The sequence below is a fragment of the Enhydra lutris genome, unplaced genomic scaffold (assembly GCF_002288905.1).
Source record: "Enhydra lutris kenyoni isolate GAN:26980312 unplaced genomic scaffold, ASM228890v2 scaffoldscaffold78, whole genome shotgun sequence".
Classification (NCBI taxonomy): domain Eukaryota; kingdom Metazoa; phylum Chordata; class Mammalia; order Carnivora; family Mustelidae; genus Enhydra; species Enhydra lutris.
In genome coordinates, this window is record NW_019154162.1 from 7,424,820 (window position 1) to 7,444,350 (window position 19,531).

Here is a 19,531-nt window from a genome sequence, read left to right on the forward strand (position 1 = left end):
GCTGTGCTTCTGCCCCCTGGTGAGGCTCCCAGCCCCTCACGGGAACTGGACCCCACGCACTCTCAGGTGCACTGGTGGCTCAGGGATCAAGACCTGGTTTCTCCGCCACACTCTCTCTGGCTCTGCACCAGGGTTGGCTGTCCTGGGTCTGGGGACTTAAGCCCTTGTCCCTAGCCGCCCCGATTCCCACAATTCCCCCGCCCCAGCGATCCTTTGCTCTTTTTGAGTGCTTTCTACCAGACTCCAAGTTAATGCTGGTCCCCAGACGCAGGGCACTCTCATATTGGGATATTACTTTCCAATGGGTCGCCTCTGGTGGCTCCCTCCCCCTTTTGTTTATCTTCTGATATCAGTCTGACATTCCCACTCTGCTTTACCTGCCCACTGGCGTCTTCTGCTCCTGTAGAGATCCAGACGTGTATAATTCTGATCTCAGGCTGCTTTCGTGGGTGATCGGAGTTCTTTGGAAGGTAATCAGCTCACTTTAGGGTACAGGTTGAAAGGTTGCCTCCTCCTACTTCCCCGCCATCTTGTCTCCCCCCCCTTAATTTTATTTTTTCAGTGTTCCAAGATTTATTGTTTACACACCATACCCAGTGCTCCATGCAATGCATGCCCTCCTTAATACCTACCACCAGGCTCACACATCCCCCCACACCCCTTCCTTCCAAAATCCTCAGTTTCTCAGAGTCCACAGTCTTTCATGCTTCATCTCACCCTCTGATTTGCCCCAATTCACTTTTCCTTTCCTTCTCCTAATGACTTCCATGTTATTCCTTACGCTCCACAAGTGAAACCATATGATAATTGACTTTCTCTGCTTCACTTATTTCACTCAACCTAACCTCCTCCAGTCCCATCCATGTTGATAGAAAAGCTGGGTATTCATCCTTTCTGATGGAGGTATAATATTCCATTGTATATATGGACCATATCTTCTTTATCCATTCGTCTGTTGAAGGGCATCTAGGCTCTTTCTTGCACCGGGCTCTCTCAGGTGCAGGTGGGGTTGCACCTAGCCCCAGGACACCCACCCAGCCCACCACAGCACCCAGGCAGTGGTGCAGGTCTTAGGTTGCAGAAAGACCAGGGCCTAGGGACCGCTGACTGGAGCCCCCAGGTGCGGGTGGTTGCTGGCTGTGACTGCCCTGGGCTTAGACCCAGTCACTGCCCTGTGACTGCTGTGGGCTTAGACCCATGCCCATGGCCACCTGATCCTACCATTTGCCCCTTAAGACCCTTTGTTCTTTTTGAGTGCTGTTAACCGGTCTCCAAGTTAATGCTGGTCCCCAATCACAGGGCACTTTCATTACTTTCTAATGGGTCACTTCTGGTGGCTCCCTCCACCTTCTATTTATCCTCCAATATCAGTCCGAGCACTCCCACTCCCCTGTACTGATGATCTTCTGGCCCCGTAGAGATCCAGAAGTGTATAATCTTATATCTCAGGCTGATTTCATGGGTGTTAAGAGTGTTCTGGTAGATATTCAGCTCAATTTAGGGGACCCACTGAAACAGGGTCTCCTACTCCTCTGCCATCTCTCCCCTCCCCCTCTATTTTAAGCTTTATTAATTCCTTCCTTCTGCTGACTTTGAGTTAGTTTCCTCTTCTTTGCCTAATTTCTTAAGGTGTAAAATCAGGTTATTGATTTGAAATCTTTCTTCCTTTTTAATGTAGGGATTACAAATTTCTATTTTATACTGCTTTCTCTGCATCCCATAAGTTTTGGTATGTGGAGTTCCATTTTTACTTGTCTCAAGATATTTTCTAATAAAGCTTCCTCGCTCTTTACTCAGCCATGTTGAATCTGCCAATGAGCGATGCCAAGGAATTCATCATTTTTATAATTCTTTAATTTTATATTGCCATGGGTTATTACATCTTGTCTACTTTTTCTCATTAGAGGAGCTCTTAACTTATTGGTAATACTTATTTTACAATACTTATCTGAAATTCCAACAACTTTGAGTCTGATTCTGATGATAACTTTGTCCTTCAGACATTGTTTCTTCTCGACTTTAGCCAGCTTTATAAATTTTTGTTGAAAGCTGGACATGTTGTATAGGGTAATAGGTACTGAGGCAAACAGGCTGTTAGTGTAAGGATTTACATTAATCTGGCTAAGAGTCTATTTTAATATTTGTCATAGCTAAAGGCACCAGAGACTTCATATTACTCTAGTGAGCTTACTTTCCCCCCTTCTTTTTCCTCCCCCTCATTCTCCTCCTCTGTCCTCCTTTCCCTTCTTCTCCACTGTCACTGTCTTTTTTTCCTCCTTCTCCTCTTCCTTCTTCTCCTTCTTATCCTTCTTCTCTTTCTTTTCCTCTTCCTCCTTTTCCTTCTTCTTCTGGCTTGCTTCCCTTTGTTCTGGTCCTTAGATGGAATCTTTGTCTTGTAGCTCTTTAAGTTGTAACCCACTATTATCATTGGATTCTTATTAGTGTTGTAGCAGGGAGAGTGGGTAGGGTGGGAAGGAAAGTGATGTTCCTTTATCTCCTAAGATTTGAAGTAAGTTTCAGTCCTTTTGGGGGTTGCCTCAGGGGTAGGGTTAAACTTTCAGAAGACTTGGGGCACCGGGTGGCTCAGTGGGTTAAGCCTCTGCTTTCGCCTCAGGTCATGATCTCAGGGTCCCGGGATGGAGCCCCACATCGGGATCGCTGCTCAGCAGGGAGCCTGCTTCCCGCCCCCTCTCTCAGCCTGCCTCTCTGCCTACTTGTGATCTCAGTCAAATACATAAATAAAATCTTTTTTAAAAAAAACCTTCAGAAGACTTAATCCCTTCTCTCCTACTGTTTCCAGTCTATTTCCTTGCAGTTCCCTCCCAATTGACTATACCTTATATTATGTATTTATTTGCTTATATACTTATTCACTTATTCTTACCTGAGACAGGAAGGTTGAAGAGAACTGGAATGGGATGAAGTTCCTTTCCTTCAAGTTGGAAAAGTTTCAGAATAGCCCTCTGGAGAAGTCCTTCCCCTGTGAGGTAGACCTGCTGGGAGAAGGTTCTGAAGGGTTTAACAGTAGCTACCTTTCCATTCCCTCTGCCATGCCCACAAGGGGATCTTTCTCTATCCTCATCCTGAAAACTTGATGTTTCCTAGAGGAAAAGACTATGAAAGCATATGCCCCCCCTTAACTGTCTATCTCCCCAGCTTTCTACTCATGCTTCAAGAATTTGTCAAAATTGCTTTTTAACTCTTCCTACCAGTTTTTGTTATTTTGGGTCTTCTGCTCCAGGTCTTGGTTGTTGCATTTCTCTGAATGCGCCTATTTCTCCATGTTTCAAGGAAGTTATTTGCCATTTTCTGATAGGTCAAGAAAAGTCATTGATTTTATTTGTCCAGATTTTTCTTGTTGTAAGGATAGAAATGACAATTTTCAAGGTCTTACATGTAATAACAGAAGAAAAACCACCTTTCTTCTCCCAAATATGGGTGTGTGATATATCCCTATTTCCATGGAGCCTAGGGCATTAACATCAGGGCCTCAGGACAGTTGTTCCTTGCAGTAGGTACAGGAAACAGGATGTGTTGTTCATTTTTTAAATGCATCCTTTCACTGTTAAGTTTCATGTTTACAGTTTTTAAGAGGACTCTAATAAAGAAGATTTAGGAGAATAAAAAGTGAGCACAACATTGTTTATAATAACAAAAATAAAAATAATTTGAATATCCATCAATAGGAGAATGTTTAAATAATTCCTATCTATTAGGAGAATGCTGTGGAGCTATTCAAGAGAATGGAAAAACTGTTTGCTGCTGGTACCTGCTAAGAAGATGTCAGAGAGAGAGCAAGCGAGGAAGAATGAGAGCAGGCAGGAGCAGGGGGGGAGGGGCAGCGGGAGAGGGAGAAGCAGACTCCCCAGTGAGCAGTGAGCCAGATGCTGGCTCCATCCCAGGACCCTGGGATCATGACCTGAGCTGAAGGCAGATGAAATAAGTCAGTCAGAGAAAGACAAATACCATATGATTTCACTCATATATGGAATTTATGAAACAAAACACAGGAACTTAGGAGAAGGGAAAGAAAAATAAAATAAAGTAAAAACAGGGAGGGAGGCAAACCATAAGAGACTTAAATATAAAGAACAAGCTGAGAATTGCTGGAGGGGAGGTGGGTGGGAGGATGGGGTAACTGGGGATGAGAAGTGGGTGTTATGCACAACTGATGAATCACTAAACTCTACCTCTGAAACTAATGATACACTATATGTTAATTGATTCTAAATAAAAAAGATGTCTGTAATGTGCTGTGCAGTGAAAAAGATTAAAGTTCATGTGTATTTATGTCATGGGTATAAAAAGGGTCTGAGGACACTTCTAGTGTTCAAGAAAGTCAGGGAAGTGGACTCAGCACTTTACATAGTTTGGGTTGGTTGTAGTAAATGAGAATTAGTTTTGTAATCAAAACAACAGAAGGATAAAAGAAGGAAGGAGACTGACTTTTTATTGTTTTCTGTGTCTTTTGATTTGTATCCTGTATTTACCCCATTCCATAAAAAGTAAAGCGAAATAAAATAAGAAACCAGGAAAGGTAAGACTGATATAGTTCTCTGGGTCCTCCTCAGCATGTGCTGGCCTATAATTACCCCTTTTCAGCACCTCCCTCTTGATCTCTTGATCCAGGCTTGCTGGTGTACCCCAGGCCACCCTCACCATTAAGGCAGGCTGGGAGGCTGCCTGGCCCCTTCCCAGCACCTCCCAGTATCCAGTGCAACCTTGGAAGGCTGGAAGGTTGAAAGGCACAGTGCACGGGGCCCAGGGTGTACCTCAGTCCTCTGCTTGTCATTGTATGACCCTGGGGAGTCATTCCGACTCTGTGGGACAACTATGAGCTGGGATTTTGCTTTATATGGGAGAAACAACCTCCTATAACTTTTACAGCCATGTATGAATAAGAGGGTTAGAAATGACCAGAATTCCGAAAATGCCCCACAGCCCTCTGCTACTCCCAACACTGGACTAAGTACTTATCCTAGGAAATGGCCCAACAGTTCTATTCTTTCCTCTCAGTGGGTCAACCTGGAGAACATACTTGAAGCCTGCAGAGCCCCATTAGACTGGCACTGCCTGTGCCCCTCTTGCAGGGGAGGGCAACCCAAGAGTTGGGATGTGGCAAGAGATAGTCCGAGGCTTCCTCAGAACCACTGGACGTAAGAGGAAGGGAAGGCCCTCCACTGTTCTCTCAGCAAGGTATCTTGGAGGCCACTGCTGTGATCTCCCACCACATTGCAGAAAATGAAAATTTCTAGGGTGTCAGGATTACTTAAGAGGCTTCCCAGAGTGATAGCCACTGGGCTGATTGTTCCTCTCAGGTAGGCATGGCCTCAGTTCCTTTTCTCTGCTGCTCTGCTGCTGGGTCACTGCAGACCACATTCACCATAACCTCTGGGTCCTGGAACTCCTTTTTCTGCTTTTATCAGCACTCTTGGCACTGGCTGGATTCTCCCCATCACCACCAGTCACCATGTCACAGCAAGGAAACACTCCCTCAGAACTCCTAAAGGTAAAATCTTAACTCTGCTACTCTTCAGACATAGGCTCATGTTCAATAAGAAAACAAAACCACTAGCAATCTTTTGATATTTCATTTTTCAACAAGTAAATATGTACTGAACACTTGCTCTGCTCAGGTGTAGTACAAAGTGATAAGGACCATGATTAAATGAAGGATGCCCCCTGCCCCCAGGAACTCAGGCTGCTTACAGGGAGACATGCAGCTGGCACCTAGAGGGTGCCGTGGGAGAAGGGAGGAGTGAATGCTTTGAAAGAGGAGTTCACTGCAGGAGTTCAGCAAGAGAAGTTCTAGCCAAAGGGTGGGACTCAAACCCCACCAACCCCACACACTAGCTGTGTGTGTTCATTGGCAAGTCACATCAACACTCTGTGCCTTGGTCTCCACATCTGAGAAATGAAGACAGCTGCATTCAGGCTGATGCAGGGATGTGGTAAACTATTCCATGTGTAACCTGCTCCCAGCACAGCTCAATCATAACCATTTGTGGAAGTCCTGGGAGGGGGAATCATGTGTGGTTTTCCAGGAAGACTGGAAATGTCCCAGGGATGGGCCTGGTCAGGAGCCTATAGAGGCAAAAAGTAGGCCCCTGTAAGCAGTTGTTAACAAGGGCTACAGAGCATTTTCTAGTCTGAAATGAAGCCTCAGACAATCAGGAGAGGCACCATAATGTGGTCAGCTGTGAGACTGCATCCTTCTGGTTGGAATTTCTCCCCCACCACCTGACCTACCCCTTTCTATGATGACCTTTCTTCCAGAAACTGTTTCATATCTGTGGTATCCCATCTTTTTCTTCTCACTGTAGCATGATGATTGAGGTAGGATCTAATCATGGAGAAACTTGATGCATGGTCTCTCACTGTACCTGATGTTCTGACATTTGCCCTTCCTGAGGATGAGGGCCTCCTTTTCCCTCCATGATTCTGAATATTTGGTACTGTGTATGTTGTGGCTGTCAGAAGGATGAGAATTATAGCTCCATTTCGAGGTAAGTTTTCCTGAAGGGGAGGCAAAGATGCTGACAGTGTGGAGGGGTGAAAATGGCAGAGTTGTGGACAATCAATCAGCTTCTTCCCTAAGAACATTTTGCCATCCTTGGCTTCATTTAGAGAAGTCGGGGAAAATTATTCATCTGATTTGTGACCGAGAATTCACCAACTCCTATTGACTAGGGTCTGCAGGGTCTAGCCCCTGGCAGAGTTGCACAGTAACACATGTTGTCTGCTGATTCAAGGTTTTTAATAAGATGAGGCTGTTCCTGCTTCTTATTCCCATGAGAAGTCCTTCAGAACCCCAGTACACTGTGGTTACTTGTTCTGGAGATAGAGAGCAGACTGGTGTGGGGTCAGTGAACATTCCTGACCTCGTCTACAGTGCCCCATCCTGCCTCTTTCCCACTCTGCATCCCACCCCTAAGCCCTAGGCCACACATTTATTTTTCTCAACTCCTATTGCAGACATCTTGGCTCCCTCAATTGCCATTTATATGATGTACTGTTATCTTCCCATCAGTTTCAAGCCTGAGCTCCTCTCTCTAACATGCTATAGGAGGAGAATCCAGATGTAGCCACTTTACAGCCAACTGGGATTCGAATCTTCATTTCTTTGTGGGGAAATCAGTGAGGCACACTTTCAGAGCAATGGCAGCTGTGCAGCTGTCCTTGGCCTTGGGTTGCACAGTACCTGGTCTGGCTGAACTGGTTCAGGCATGGATGCCTCCACATTAAAATGCTCTGCTCCACTTGTCTGTGTGCTGCTAACCCCACTCCCCCACAGTCCTCACATTAGGGACAGAGGCTGGAGGTTTGGATGTTAGGTTCTCTTGAATGTGGCCCCAAAGACACAGTTTCTGGTGAGTGAGGGCCCATGCTACAGGTGAGGCTCGGCCATGGCTAGTCTGGGAGCCCTTCTTCCGGCTGGTTGCAGAGGAGGCCTTCATGGACCAGGAAACTATAACAACTTTCTGGGGCACTTGCAGAGGGGGCTCGCTTATACTGGATGTTGGAAGTGAGGTCCAGGAATCCTGGAAGTTGGCCCTGGGGGCTCAGCTGGGTAGTAGGACCAAGAGAGGCTATGAATCCAGCTGGCCCCTAGGTGCTGCCTGTTCCACAGCCCTTGAACTGAGCTGAAGGGGCTGGTCATCCATAGAGACACGATAAGCCTGGGCATCCATCCTGGTGGGCTCCATCCTGAGCCGGCTAAGGTCCAGGATGTGACCTGGGCACCTCTGGTCCTGTGGGCTGTGGAGAGGATTAGCCAAGGAGGGCAGGCCACATACAACTGGCATGCTAGGGAATTTGTTAGGCTGTTTCTGCTGGAGAATATCAGGGCCCCTGGCCTGAGGCTGCCTACAGAGCCCATTGCTTGTGTCCTGCCTTGGCAGGTGTATAGTAGGGGGTTGGTAGTCTGGGTGGATGTGCAGGGCTGCCACCTGGGCCACACAGCCTATCAGGGGGGGTTCTACATCAAGAGTGGTTCTTCCAGGATCTGGCCTCCAAGAATCTTGGAAACACTCCAAATTCCCAGGAGGCCTGGGCTCTTGGAAGCCAGGCCAAGGGTTTGGGATCTTATTTTTGCTGGAAGTGTCTGTTGTTGCAGAGGCTTCACACCCCAAAGAGGAAAACAAGACTTCATGACAGCCTTGTGTCCCTCCTTCCCCAGACACTTGTGCACACTCCAGAGATGAGTCCCTAGACGGAGTGCTGGTTCCCTGCTTGGACCCTCCTGTGACCTTGCTCTCTCCAGCAAGCAGGCCCTTGGGACGTGAATGTGCCCACAGCTCCCATCTGCTGGGTGCTGAGCCTACAGTAGTTCTACCTGCATCTGAAGCCCCAGGCCCCCTGCCCTCCAGTTTCACTGGATCTGGGCCCTTTTTCTCAGAGCCAGCTCCCAGCTTCTCTGCTTGTCTCCTGGGTGAGGCTACAGTTTCTCCAGGACCTGAGGCAGGTGGGGTACGGAGTTCAGGGCCACGGCGAAGCCAGTTGATAATGCCCATGGTGATGGCAAGCTCGGTGTCACAGAGCTTTAGCAGGCACTCCTTGCCCTTCCAGGAGCTTTGCAAAAATCCCTGGCTGAGCAGATCTGGCCCTGGTGCTGGGGCCAAGTTCTCCTCTGCCCCCACGTGGAAGCTGCACATGGACAGTGGTGCTCCTAGTGCTGGCCCTGACAGACTCTCAGACACACATAAGTCATCATCCAGGCTTGGGCCTATAGGGCCCTCGCTGGGGTCATAGAAGAGCTCATAGAGGGCGTCTCCACTGTAACTGTCCCGGGGGAAGGCAGCTGCAGGTGTGCCTGGGCTTGAAGCCTCCTTCTTGTCTTCCTCAAGGCCAGGTGAGAAGGAGTCATAGTAGCCCTCATCACTTGTGGACACAGATTCCGGCTGTTCGCTCTTAGGGGTACCTGTGTCTATGGAGCTAGCTTTGGAGCCACTGTGGGGGTCCCTGCTGGGACACAGGGGTAGCTCAGCAAGCCCAGCTGCATCTAGCCTGGAACGGTCTGTGTCTGTCCCCTGGGGACCCCCCAGCCATGGCCCTAGTAGGGCACGGTGCTGCTGCCTCACAGAGTGATTCACACTGTCCCAGAACTTGGCAAAGTCAGACATCTCATTTTGGGCAGGTGATGCCAGCTGTTCCACACTGCCCTGGAAAGGGCCCCTAAGAACCTTGCTTTCAAGGATCTGGGATACCTGGGCTGGGCTCTCTGGGCCCTCATTCAGTTCCAGTGATGGCACTGAGCTTTCATCTGCAAAGATCTCCCCACAACCTGTGAGGGAGTCAAAGCTCTTGAGTGAGGCCACATCCTCACATAAGGCCCTGCAGAGGTCAAAGGAAGAGTCAGGCAGGAGCTCACTGTCAGATAGGTCCTGGCACAGGCTGTCTGGCCCCAGTCCCTCACCTAAGGGGAAGAAAGTTTTGCCTGGCTGCCCACCATCCTCTGATGGCTCCCCAGGGGAAGACAGGCTCTCACCCTTGGTCACCAGTGAGGCCAAGTTCTCAGTCTTGTTTCTGCGAATGTGGAATAGGTTCCGAAAGCACTTCTTAGGTCGTTTCAGGGAGATCCTCTTCCTTGGGATGCTCTTGGCCACAGCTGGCACAAAGGGCATCTGGGGCACAAAGTGGCGGTAATCAATCATGCGTTGGCTGCTGGGGGGCCCTGGGAAGCTTGCACTGCCCACCAGCTGCCCTGTGGCTGTGCTTGCGCTGCCAGCCTCAGGCACACAGTCGTGAGTCTTGCTCTTTCGTACCAGTTTGAAGGTGGCCCCACAGAAGGTTGCAGCCCCCACCTCGGGTTCCAGCTCTGCCCCATTGTTGGAACATCTGTCATATCCTTGGGTGCTGGGACTAACCTGTGGGGCCCTTTCACAGTAGGGCCGCTGTTGCCCTCCTGGTGAGACTGACCAGGGACTTGTATCCTCCCTGGCTAGAGCGGTGGCTGATGGATCTAGGGGTTTCTCATGGGAAATCTGCAGGCTGGATTTGATGAAGGTCTTCCCTCTCTTCAGCTCCATGCTGCCAGTGCCCCAAACTGCTGTGAAGGAAAGCAGGAGACACTTAGTATCCAAGATGGAGGTCTATGGCTCTAGAAGACCTCTGCCTATGTCTGCTTACACTGTGGCCTTGTTGCTGAGTGGTGACAACTAAATTTGGATCCTCTGCAGAGGCAGGGAGAGGGAGATGAGAATGGCCTCACCCATGCTCACTGCTCCAGGGCTGCCCACTGCTCCACAGAAAACTGATGTTAGAGAAGCTAAGTCACATGCTTAAAGTCACACAGTGGAAGCTGAATTGAGAGCAGACTGGGGTCTGGTGTTCTTGTGTCTGTGATCTCTCAACTCAACCAAGCATCCTCTCAGACTTTATCTGGCCAAGTCAGATTCCCATTTCCAGGCCCAAGCACTCTACAAATAGCACCACAACCTTACAGTATCACAGCCTTTCTGAGTGAAGAAGCAGTGGATTCAATAAATAAGTTCCTGCCTTCATCTAAAAGACAAAGTTCAAAGGAAAACCCAAGCCTGTCTTCTGGGATGGACATGGGTGCTTGTCAGTTGGAAGGAAAGACACATACCTTGCCCTCCAGGGCTACTGCATCTGTCTGAGGAGGCAAGACTCAGTCTATACAGAGACCATCGGGGCAAGGCACAACCAAGCATCTAACAGTGCATGCTGGGTCTGAGCACTGAGAAGAGAGACGGCATCATGGTAGAAGACCAAAGTGAGGAGTCAGACATGAGACCAAGACCAGGCAGGTTAGATAGACACAGAACATGATGGGCTGGAGATCAGGCAGGTATCACTTTCTGTGCACACCTGAGAAGTATTGATGTCTGGAGTGCCATCCAGAGTGCCACCCAGATGGATGCCCAGTCTAATCTAATAGGAAAGACTGTTGGGATTGATTACCAATGTCTGTCCTGGGTGTGTGTGGGGAAGCCAGTATGAGTGTTATCTTGACCATTTTTGCATAGCTGGGGAGTGTGACCTTCCTCTGAGATCAGTGAAGAGCTATGAAAGCCTTCTGAGTGAGTGGGTGTGTAGAAACAGTAACATAACAAAGTTGGTGGTCTAAGACCATTTTTCTGACCTTTGAGTGGAGGACAGAATAAATTAGAGAGAAGTTTTGAGCAGAGAAGTTTCATAAAAGGTAACTAAAGTGGGCTAAGTATGTGGAGATAAGATCCAGATGGAAGCTATAGTCATAAGTCACAAAAAAGAGAGGTGAAATTATATAGGGCCTTTCAAAGGCAGAAGTGCTAGGACCCAGCCACTGAATAAAGAGAGAGAAGTCATCAACACTGAGGAACAGTAAATACTGACTCAGAAGTGGGAAAAGGTAAGGAAGTAGAAACTGAGTAAAGGCAAGGAAGGGGCCTGTGCCAAGAGCTGGTTTGAGAGAGAGAAGCAAGAATCTATAGTTTTAATCATGTTGCTTTTGGAATGTGATTAGAGGCCTACAAGAGTGGAACAAAAGAAGGTGATGCCCAAGAGCACCACCTGTGACCTTCCCTGGACTCTCCCTCTCTGCGTTCTCACCGGCACCCAGCTCACAGCTCAGCCTGTTCCAGCAGCTCTTCCTCTCCTTGGTGATGAGCAACCTGACAGTCCATCCTGTCAGTTTGTACAGGGAAAGATTACAGGAGAGATTTTGGGGTTTCTTTGACTCTCTACAAGGACTTTCTTGATAGGGAGCTCCTGAATTCACTCCCCCATAATTTGTAGTCTGTGAGGGAGGGATGCAGCAAGTGTAAAGGCAAGTGGCTCTGTCAGCCTGCATGCCTTTCGGGTCCATTGTCCACACAGATTTGCAGCTACCTTCAGAAAGCTGCTAGACAGATGTAAGCCATATAGGGTCAGCTCTGGAGTCTCTCAAATGCTTAGCCATGAGGACCTGGAGGTGAGCAGAGGGGCTGCCTCACAGACCAGTTAACAATATTAAAGCTGAAGAAGATGAAAAGGGGTGACAAGGTTGTCATTGTAGGGTATCACAGGGGCGAGCTGACCAGCCTCAACCCTACTCCCACCTATGAGCAGTGCTTCCTACCCTGCAGAGGAACACCTGGGACTTCTAGCTGGAGGATAGGAGGAGCTGACACTGGACCAGGGAAAATGACAGAATCCAGACCTGGCTCTGGGGGCAGCTCAGTTCTTGGTGGCAGCATCCTGGATGGGACAGTGCTTCAAGCTGTCTTCTGCTTCTTGTGAGGTGGCATGTGCCCAAGCCTTTCCTACCCTATATCTGCAGATACTATTTTCATTCCCCATAGTCCTTTGTGGCCTAGATAAGTCCTTCCCCAGGTCTGATGGGTTTTAATATCCACAACATAGTGGATACTATCTAGACTCTGGAGTTGGAGAACCCAGATTTGAGTCTTGGTTACATCTACTTATCCAAGTGAGAGCTTGGCCAATAACCTTATGAGATATACTGCTATAACCTCCATTTTACAAAGGAGATATTAAGGTCCAGAAAAGTCAATAGGTTGGTTCAGTTTACCCATGCGGTAAGTGACAGAACTAAGATTTGAAACCAAGCCCATCTAATTCTGCTCATATGCTCTTAATCATGATAGATATTCTATGAACCAACAGCCCAAACTCCTCTTCATGGGAAATTTAAAAATCAATTAATAAATGTATTTTTATGAAGAATTTCATTGGCAAGCACAATGAAAATGGTGTTTGAAATCGAAAGTATAGTGCACGCAAATTTAGAAAAATTATAATTGAAGATAATGTAATTTCTATGACATGAAATTTTAGAGATATTTATTATGAGATCTCTTTTCTATGGTTTAGAAAAATCTTTTTATTACTATGCTATTAGGGATAACTTCAAGTGAGCATGATAAAGATTACTTCACTGTGTGAAGAAATTGCAACTACAAGAACTGAAATGGTTTATCTGATACTCTAGGTGATATAGAGATCAGATCTCTATAAATAAAACTGACTTCTTACTTCTTAATTCAGTTAACTGATTTAAAATCACAAAGAACTGGAAATTTCACTATATTCTGAACTTGGAAAATAAACTCTCAAAATAGCAGTCATTTCTACAGATGGCTGGACTCAGTGTCACTGATGTTGCCAACTCTGTTTCCTGAGTTCATTTAACACTTTGGCACATTGATAGGGAAATAAGCATTAAGATTCAGAATAATGATTGAGAAACTTGCTAAATACTGGAACAATTATGTGACATTCAGTGTATGTTCAGTCCAGATTCTACATTAAAATATTTTATCAGAGCCTGACTCTTTAGAAATGGGTCCATTTGTGACATGGGTTGGAAATCCCTTGGGGGGCCAGAGGGCCCACTGCCGAACTGGAGGAAGCTGAGCAGTCACCTTCCATGACAGTTCTCAGGGGCAAAGTAGAAATTATCTGGATAGCCAGATGTTGACACTGTCATTGCCTGAAGGCAGAGGCCAAATATGTCAAGGTTTCCAGCTGCAAAAATTCACATTCTGCTTTGTAACCCTCTAGCTAAAGACCTCTCCAGTGGTGCTCAGCATGAAACCTGAGAGGGAATCCTTTACCATGTTCCACATCCCTCCCCAAAAGAAAAAGTAGCACTGTCCCTTCCCCGGTTTGGTGCTTTCTAATCTGTAGCACTCAGTGATCACTGGCTCCTCATTCTGTTGCTTGCTTGGTCTTCTTACTCCCCAGTGAGGTTGAAAATTCTCTAAGATTCAGGATTCTAAATGCCATTGACAGTGAGCTACTGCTTATTTAAATGAAGTATTTATGCTTTTGAGACATTTTAGCCACATATTTATGCTTAAATTTTCTAAATAGAATGCTGAATCTGGCATTTTTTTTTTTTTGAATCTGGTATTTTTAATTCTACAGTTATACACATCATTCTCTGAGACAGGTCTCAGTGACACTAAGACCTTGGACTGAGTCTTGCCTCTCTAAAATGAACTTCCAAATTCCATGAGAACAGGGACCACCTCGTGTATTTATTTAATCAACTCTGATTCACAGATGTGATATTTAAACCAAGATCTAAAGGACAGTGGAAAACAACCAGGTAAGAGATGTGGGAAACATATTCCAGGCAGAGGGAACATCCCTCGGGAAAGGCCTTGCCGAGCAACGGATGAAGAATATTTAAAGCTCTGAAAGCAGGCCCAGATGGCCAGAGCAGCAAGCCAGTGGGTTGAGGCCTAGAGATATGCAAGGCAGACTGTACCAGGCCCAAGTTCACAGGTTGGGTCTTGGCTTTTATCCTATGCACAATGGACAGCCAACCAACCATCAAGGGTGAGTAACAAGGGTGAATTTTCAGTTTTAACGGATCAGTTGTAAATGAGAGTGGAAAGTAGGCTCAAAGAGTGGAGGCAAGAAAGCAGATTAGAGGTGAACCATGAGAGTCTATGGGCCCTGAAAAACAACCTGAGGGTTTTGAAGGGGCAGGGGGTGGGAGGTTGGGGGAACCAGGTGGTGGGTATTGGGGAGGACATGTATTGCATGGAGCACTGGGTGTGGTGAAGAACAATGAATATTGTTACACTGAAAAGAAATAAATATAAATAAATAAATAAATAAATAAAATAAAAGAAAGCAGATTAGAAGCCTTGCCATAGGGCGCCTGGGTGGCTCAGTGGGTTAATCCTCTGCCTTGGGCTCTGGTCGTGATCCCAGGGTCCTGGGATCAAGCCCCACAACAGGCTCTCTGCTCAGCAGGGAGCCTGCTTCCCTGCTCTCTCTGCCTGCCTCTCTGCCTACTTGTGATCACTCTCTCTGTGTCAAGTAAATAAATAAAATCTTAAAAAAAAATAAAAAAGAAACCAGACCAGGGCCTAGTGGAAAGCAAATAGTGACAGAGACTTTCTATGTATGCCAACCTTTCCTCTCAGTGTCTTACACAGAGTATGAACTTGCATATGGATTTACTGCAAATTGAGAAAATGAAGTAATTCTACTGGCTGCTTTCTACAAGATGAATAACTTTAACTCCACTACCTAGGATTTTCTTTTCCCTTTGGGAAGGTAATTCTGTCAGTTTCTTCCCTTTTTTAACATGAAAGTGATTGGGCATATCACGGAGCAAATAAAAACCTTGCAGGTACACATATAATAGCAGTGTTTTGGAGATACAAAAATTTTGACTAATAGTTTTGGCATTTGCCATGCTTTTCCCTGCCCCGCCCCCAACACCCAATAAAATCGCAAGCCTTGAAATACAAAGAGGTGAATGGTGATAGGAAAACAGAGGCTTCAGAGGGGAGCCCCATCAAGGGACTTCCTGGACATTGGGGTCAGCGTAGGAGGTTATGTATGGGGCAATACTTTACCTCTGTAGAGGGTGTCTTATCTAAGCCAAAACCTTCAGGGTGGATGGAGTGAAGGCTATTGTGGAGAAAGAAAGCCTCGTGTAATGCGGTGGGTGTGGGGTGGGGAATGAAGCAGAAATAGAATCTGCAGCAAGAACATCACCAATTCACCCAATCCCCACGCTGGGGAGACAAAGGACCTTTTGGGGAGCAAAGGTTCTGTTCCACCTCCTCTAAGGGAGTCTCTAGGTGTTCCCGGGCTGCCCGGCTGAAAGAAAATGGGTCTCCAGTCTTATCTGTTCTTTCCCAGCCTCCGCATCCGCGCGCAAGGGTTCTCTCCCCTTCCTTAGCCCAGACCGAAAAGTGTCGTCGCCCCCAGACCCCAGACTCCGCAACATCCGCTCAGGACACTGTGGGGTAGAGAGGGTGCAGACCCTGGTTCCTCCACTCAGTCCGCTCATCGCTCAAAAGAACATACAAAAATTTCCAAATCATCCCCTTGCTCCCCAAGCCTAAATCCTCGGCCTTTGCCGACTTACCGCTGGTGACCGGGAGTGTGGCAGTACGCGGCCTTGGCAGGGCGGAAAGCCGCGCCCGAGCCCAAGCCGCGAGCCGAGCTCAGCACCACGGTCAGCTCCTGGCGCCGCGCGCCCCCGCGGGGTGGGGAAGGAGGAGGGCTCGCGCCCGCTCGCCGAGGCTTGGAGGGGCGGGCCGTTGTGGCAGGAAGCGGGCAGGGAAGGGTTAAGTCAAGGGCGGGCTCCGGGGTGGGGGCGGGGCGGAGAGCCTGTTAGCGTCCGCCGCATCCCCGCGCCGCTGGGGGCGAGGTGAAACGCGCTGGGCCCGGGTGGGGGCTGCTCTCGGGGAACTGTAGCCTCGTTGCCACCCGGACCTCGGTCAGTCTCGCTTTATTAAGTATTTCTCCGATCTCTGTCTCTGACTTTTGGCAAGGCTGTGGTTTTTCATTTCTCAGGCCCAACTGCGGATGCTGCTGGGATGTACAGCCTCGCAGTGGTCTCCCCTGGCTCCAGACCGCAAGCCTGTGCAGTGGTCCGAAAGCCTTAGAGTGCACAGGTGTGGGTACCCTGATCTCCGCAGCTCGCAGCGTCCAGGAAGATTTAACCCCAACCGTCTCGGAAAGGTTCCATCACACGGGGCCTAGTCCAGATTCCTACCCAGGATTCAGAGCGGGTCTGGGGCAGGCCAGTCTCCTGATGCGCGGCAGAAGTCTTACAGAACCTTCTTTACAGAGTGCCTTCCTTGGATCGGATTATATTATTTATGGGAACAAGGCACTTCCTTTACTGCTACTCATTGTGTGAGGTGTTCTGTTGCTTTGCCCTGCAGCAGTCTTGGGAAGAGCAGAACCGTGGGAACTATCTCCCCGCTGGGCCGAGGACAGAGGGATGGCATGCTGGGGGAAAGGAATAAAGTATGGCTTAAGTAATCACCGGATGGCTCAAGGAGCAGTGCCAAGAACGTGGGGGAAGAGGTGTGGGGTGGAGAGGGGAGGGAACACACAGCTGGTGCTGACGAAGCTGCTGATTCCTCAGAGGTGGGGAAGTGAGCTGTAGAAGAGGGTGGTGGTAAGGGGCTGATTCCACACAATAGGGGTGAATGCAGGCAATGAGTAATGAAAGGAAGGACACAGGGGTCGCCCAGTCCAGGTTTTGGCTGAGGCCAGAAAGAGATCAGGGCTAGGGTAAATGGCAAAGGCCATGACTTTCTAGACACCCCAGAGCTGTCACCTCCCCAGAACGGACATTACTTGCTGACTGATGCAGCATGCATGATCCCAGATGTCCCCTCTCCAGGTGTTGGTGGTATAGTTCTGACCTTTCCTGTCAGTTTCTGGCCATCAGAGTTCCTTTAGTCAATTCTTCCCCTATTAGGTAGAAACAAAGGCGGATCTATGTTTCATTGCAACATATACCGTGAATCAAGAATAAGACTCCTACAGACTCCATAGTCCTTACTAGTTAAAGTTAATAAACATTTGTTTCTTTTATTATGGTCTTCCCTCTTCTTCATTATAAGGGCTTTATATTTTTCTTAAACTTTTCCCCTTTTGAGGAATAATTACGGGCTTAACTTCTTCCAATGAGTGATAATTGTTCTTTTCCTTTCCAATTTGTCACCCTTTGGCCATTGAGAGCTATTCTAAGCCATCTACTTTCGTCCATCAGAGAGTTTTAAAATATCCTTATTTTTAAGAAACAAAACAAACTATATGGACAATTTATAATACATAATTTTTTTTCTTCCCCAAAGACATTGGATCAGGTCTTCTCTGAGGACCCCTGGAAAGCTCTTTCATACCAGGATGTTCCAGTTCAGACATTACTGACTGATTTTTAATAGTGTTCTATTGTAAACTTGCATTGTTATTTTTATAATACATGTAGTTTTCTCATCAGGACTCACAGCATTTTTGGGCTGTGGCTCTAACACTTTTCTTTCCTGGCATGGGCCCTTAGGGTTCTTTGCCCTTGTTCCCTGGTTATTGATTCACCTGTGGGTCTCAGACCTTCTGGCCATAACCTTTGCTTTCTGACAAATTCAAAGGATTTCACCTGACTGTGAGCACAAATATGGCAGTAGCCTGTCAAGTGCTTCAGTTGGGGTGCAAAAATCCAGGTTTGCAGCCTAAACTCAATAGCTCCTCAGAGAAGATTGCGAGGTGAGGTGGTGGGATCCTATGCCCACAAGGAAGGATGAGAGGGCTGGTACTGTCAACATGGAGAAGAAAGACTTCAAGAGCCACAATTTGGAAAGGTGGAGTAGGTGGTTTCAAGAGCCACAATTTGGAGTAGGGAAGAAGGATGATGGCTCCAAGGATGGATGTGGCAAGAGGCAACCTAGTACTCAGGCTAGTTCCCCTGCAGAAAGATGTCCTCCACATCTCAAACAAACTAGCATTAGGGATACATTCACATGATGTGGCCTACTGCAATGACTGGGTGGTTTCTTGTTCTTTCAAAAGTAACTGTATTTTGTTTTATTTTTAAAAAATTGTTTTAAAAATATGGAACACTTCATGAATTTGCATGTCATCCTTGCATAGGGACAATGTTAATCTTCTCTGTATTGTTCCAGTTTTAATATATGTCCTGCAGAAGTGAGCACAAAATTACCTATATTTTAAAACTTCCATCTTAAAAAAAAGCTGTAACAGTTAGTTTCTTTTTCTTTTTAAAAGTTCTGGTAAAATATATGTAACATTGAATTTTTCATTTCAATATATTTTAAGTGTATAATTCAGTGTCATTAAGTCCATTCACATAGTTATACACCATCATCTCTATTTCCAAGATATTTTTATGACCCCCAACAGAAACTCTACCATTTAAGCAAAAACTCCTCATTCATCTCTCCCCCTAGGTGCTGGTAACCTGTATTCTACTTTCTTTCTCTATGAAATTGACTGTTCTAGGTAATTCGTATAGATGGAATCATACAATACTTGTCCTTTTGTGTCTAGTTTATTTCACTTAGCATAAGGTTTTCAAGGTTCACCTATATTGTAGTTATGAATGAAAATTTCATTCCTTTTTAAGGCTGAATAATATTACACTGTATGTATATACCACATTTTTTTATCCATTCTTCCCTTGATAGACATTTGAGTTGTTTCCACCTTTTGTCTATTGTGAATATTGTGAATGTTGGTGTACAAATAACTGTTCAAGTTTCAGCTTTCATAACTTTTGAGTATTTACCTGGAAGTAGAATTGTTGGGTCATAATGGTAATTCTATGTTTAATTTTTTGAGGAGCCATTGTAATTTTTTCTACATTGTACCTTTTTATACACCACTTTATATTCCCACGAGCACTGACAAAGGACTCTAACTTCTCTACATCCTTACCAATTACTTATTTGTTATTTTCTGTGTTTTTGTTGGTTTTTTAACAATAGTCATTCTAATGAGCACAAAGTGATATCTCATCATGGTTTTGATTTGCATTTCCCTGGTGATTAGTGATATTAAGGAATTTTTCATGTAATTATCAACCATTTGTATATATTCTTTGGAGAAATGTCTATTCAAGTCCTTTACAGATTTTTAAGTTGTATTATATTTTTTTCCTGACTGTATTGAGATATTATTGACATACCCATATGAAAGTTTAGGGTGTACCATCTGATTATTTGAAACATGTATATATGGCAAAACATCTCCCCACAACATAGGGTATAGTAGTAACATTTAAGGTTTACTTTCTCAGCAA

General features: G+C 46.4%; 1 protein-coding gene across 1 annotated transcript; it reads right to left on the minus strand.

The window, feature by feature from the left end:
• Positions 1-7,589: 7,589 nt before the first annotated feature.
• Positions 7,590-15,936, minus strand: LOC111160885 (APC membrane recruitment protein 3). Its single transcript, XM_022524283.1, has 2 exons — positions 15,842-15,936; positions 7,590-10,048 (listed from the first exon to the last, which is right to left on the minus strand). The coding sequence occupies exon 2, from the start codon at positions 10,026-10,028 to the stop codon at positions 7,590-7,592; it is 2,439 nt and encodes an 812-aa protein (XP_022379991.1). The 5' UTR covers positions 10,029-10,048; positions 15,842-15,936.
• Between the last annotated feature and the right edge of the window lie 3,595 nt (positions 15,937-19,531).

What these genes read in the sequence shown, in the direction of transcription:
- LOC111160885 (XM_022524283.1), bottom strand. Translation starts at nt 10,028, where the DNA reads ATGGAGCTGAAGAGAGGGAAGACCTTCATCAAATCCAGCCTGCAGATT.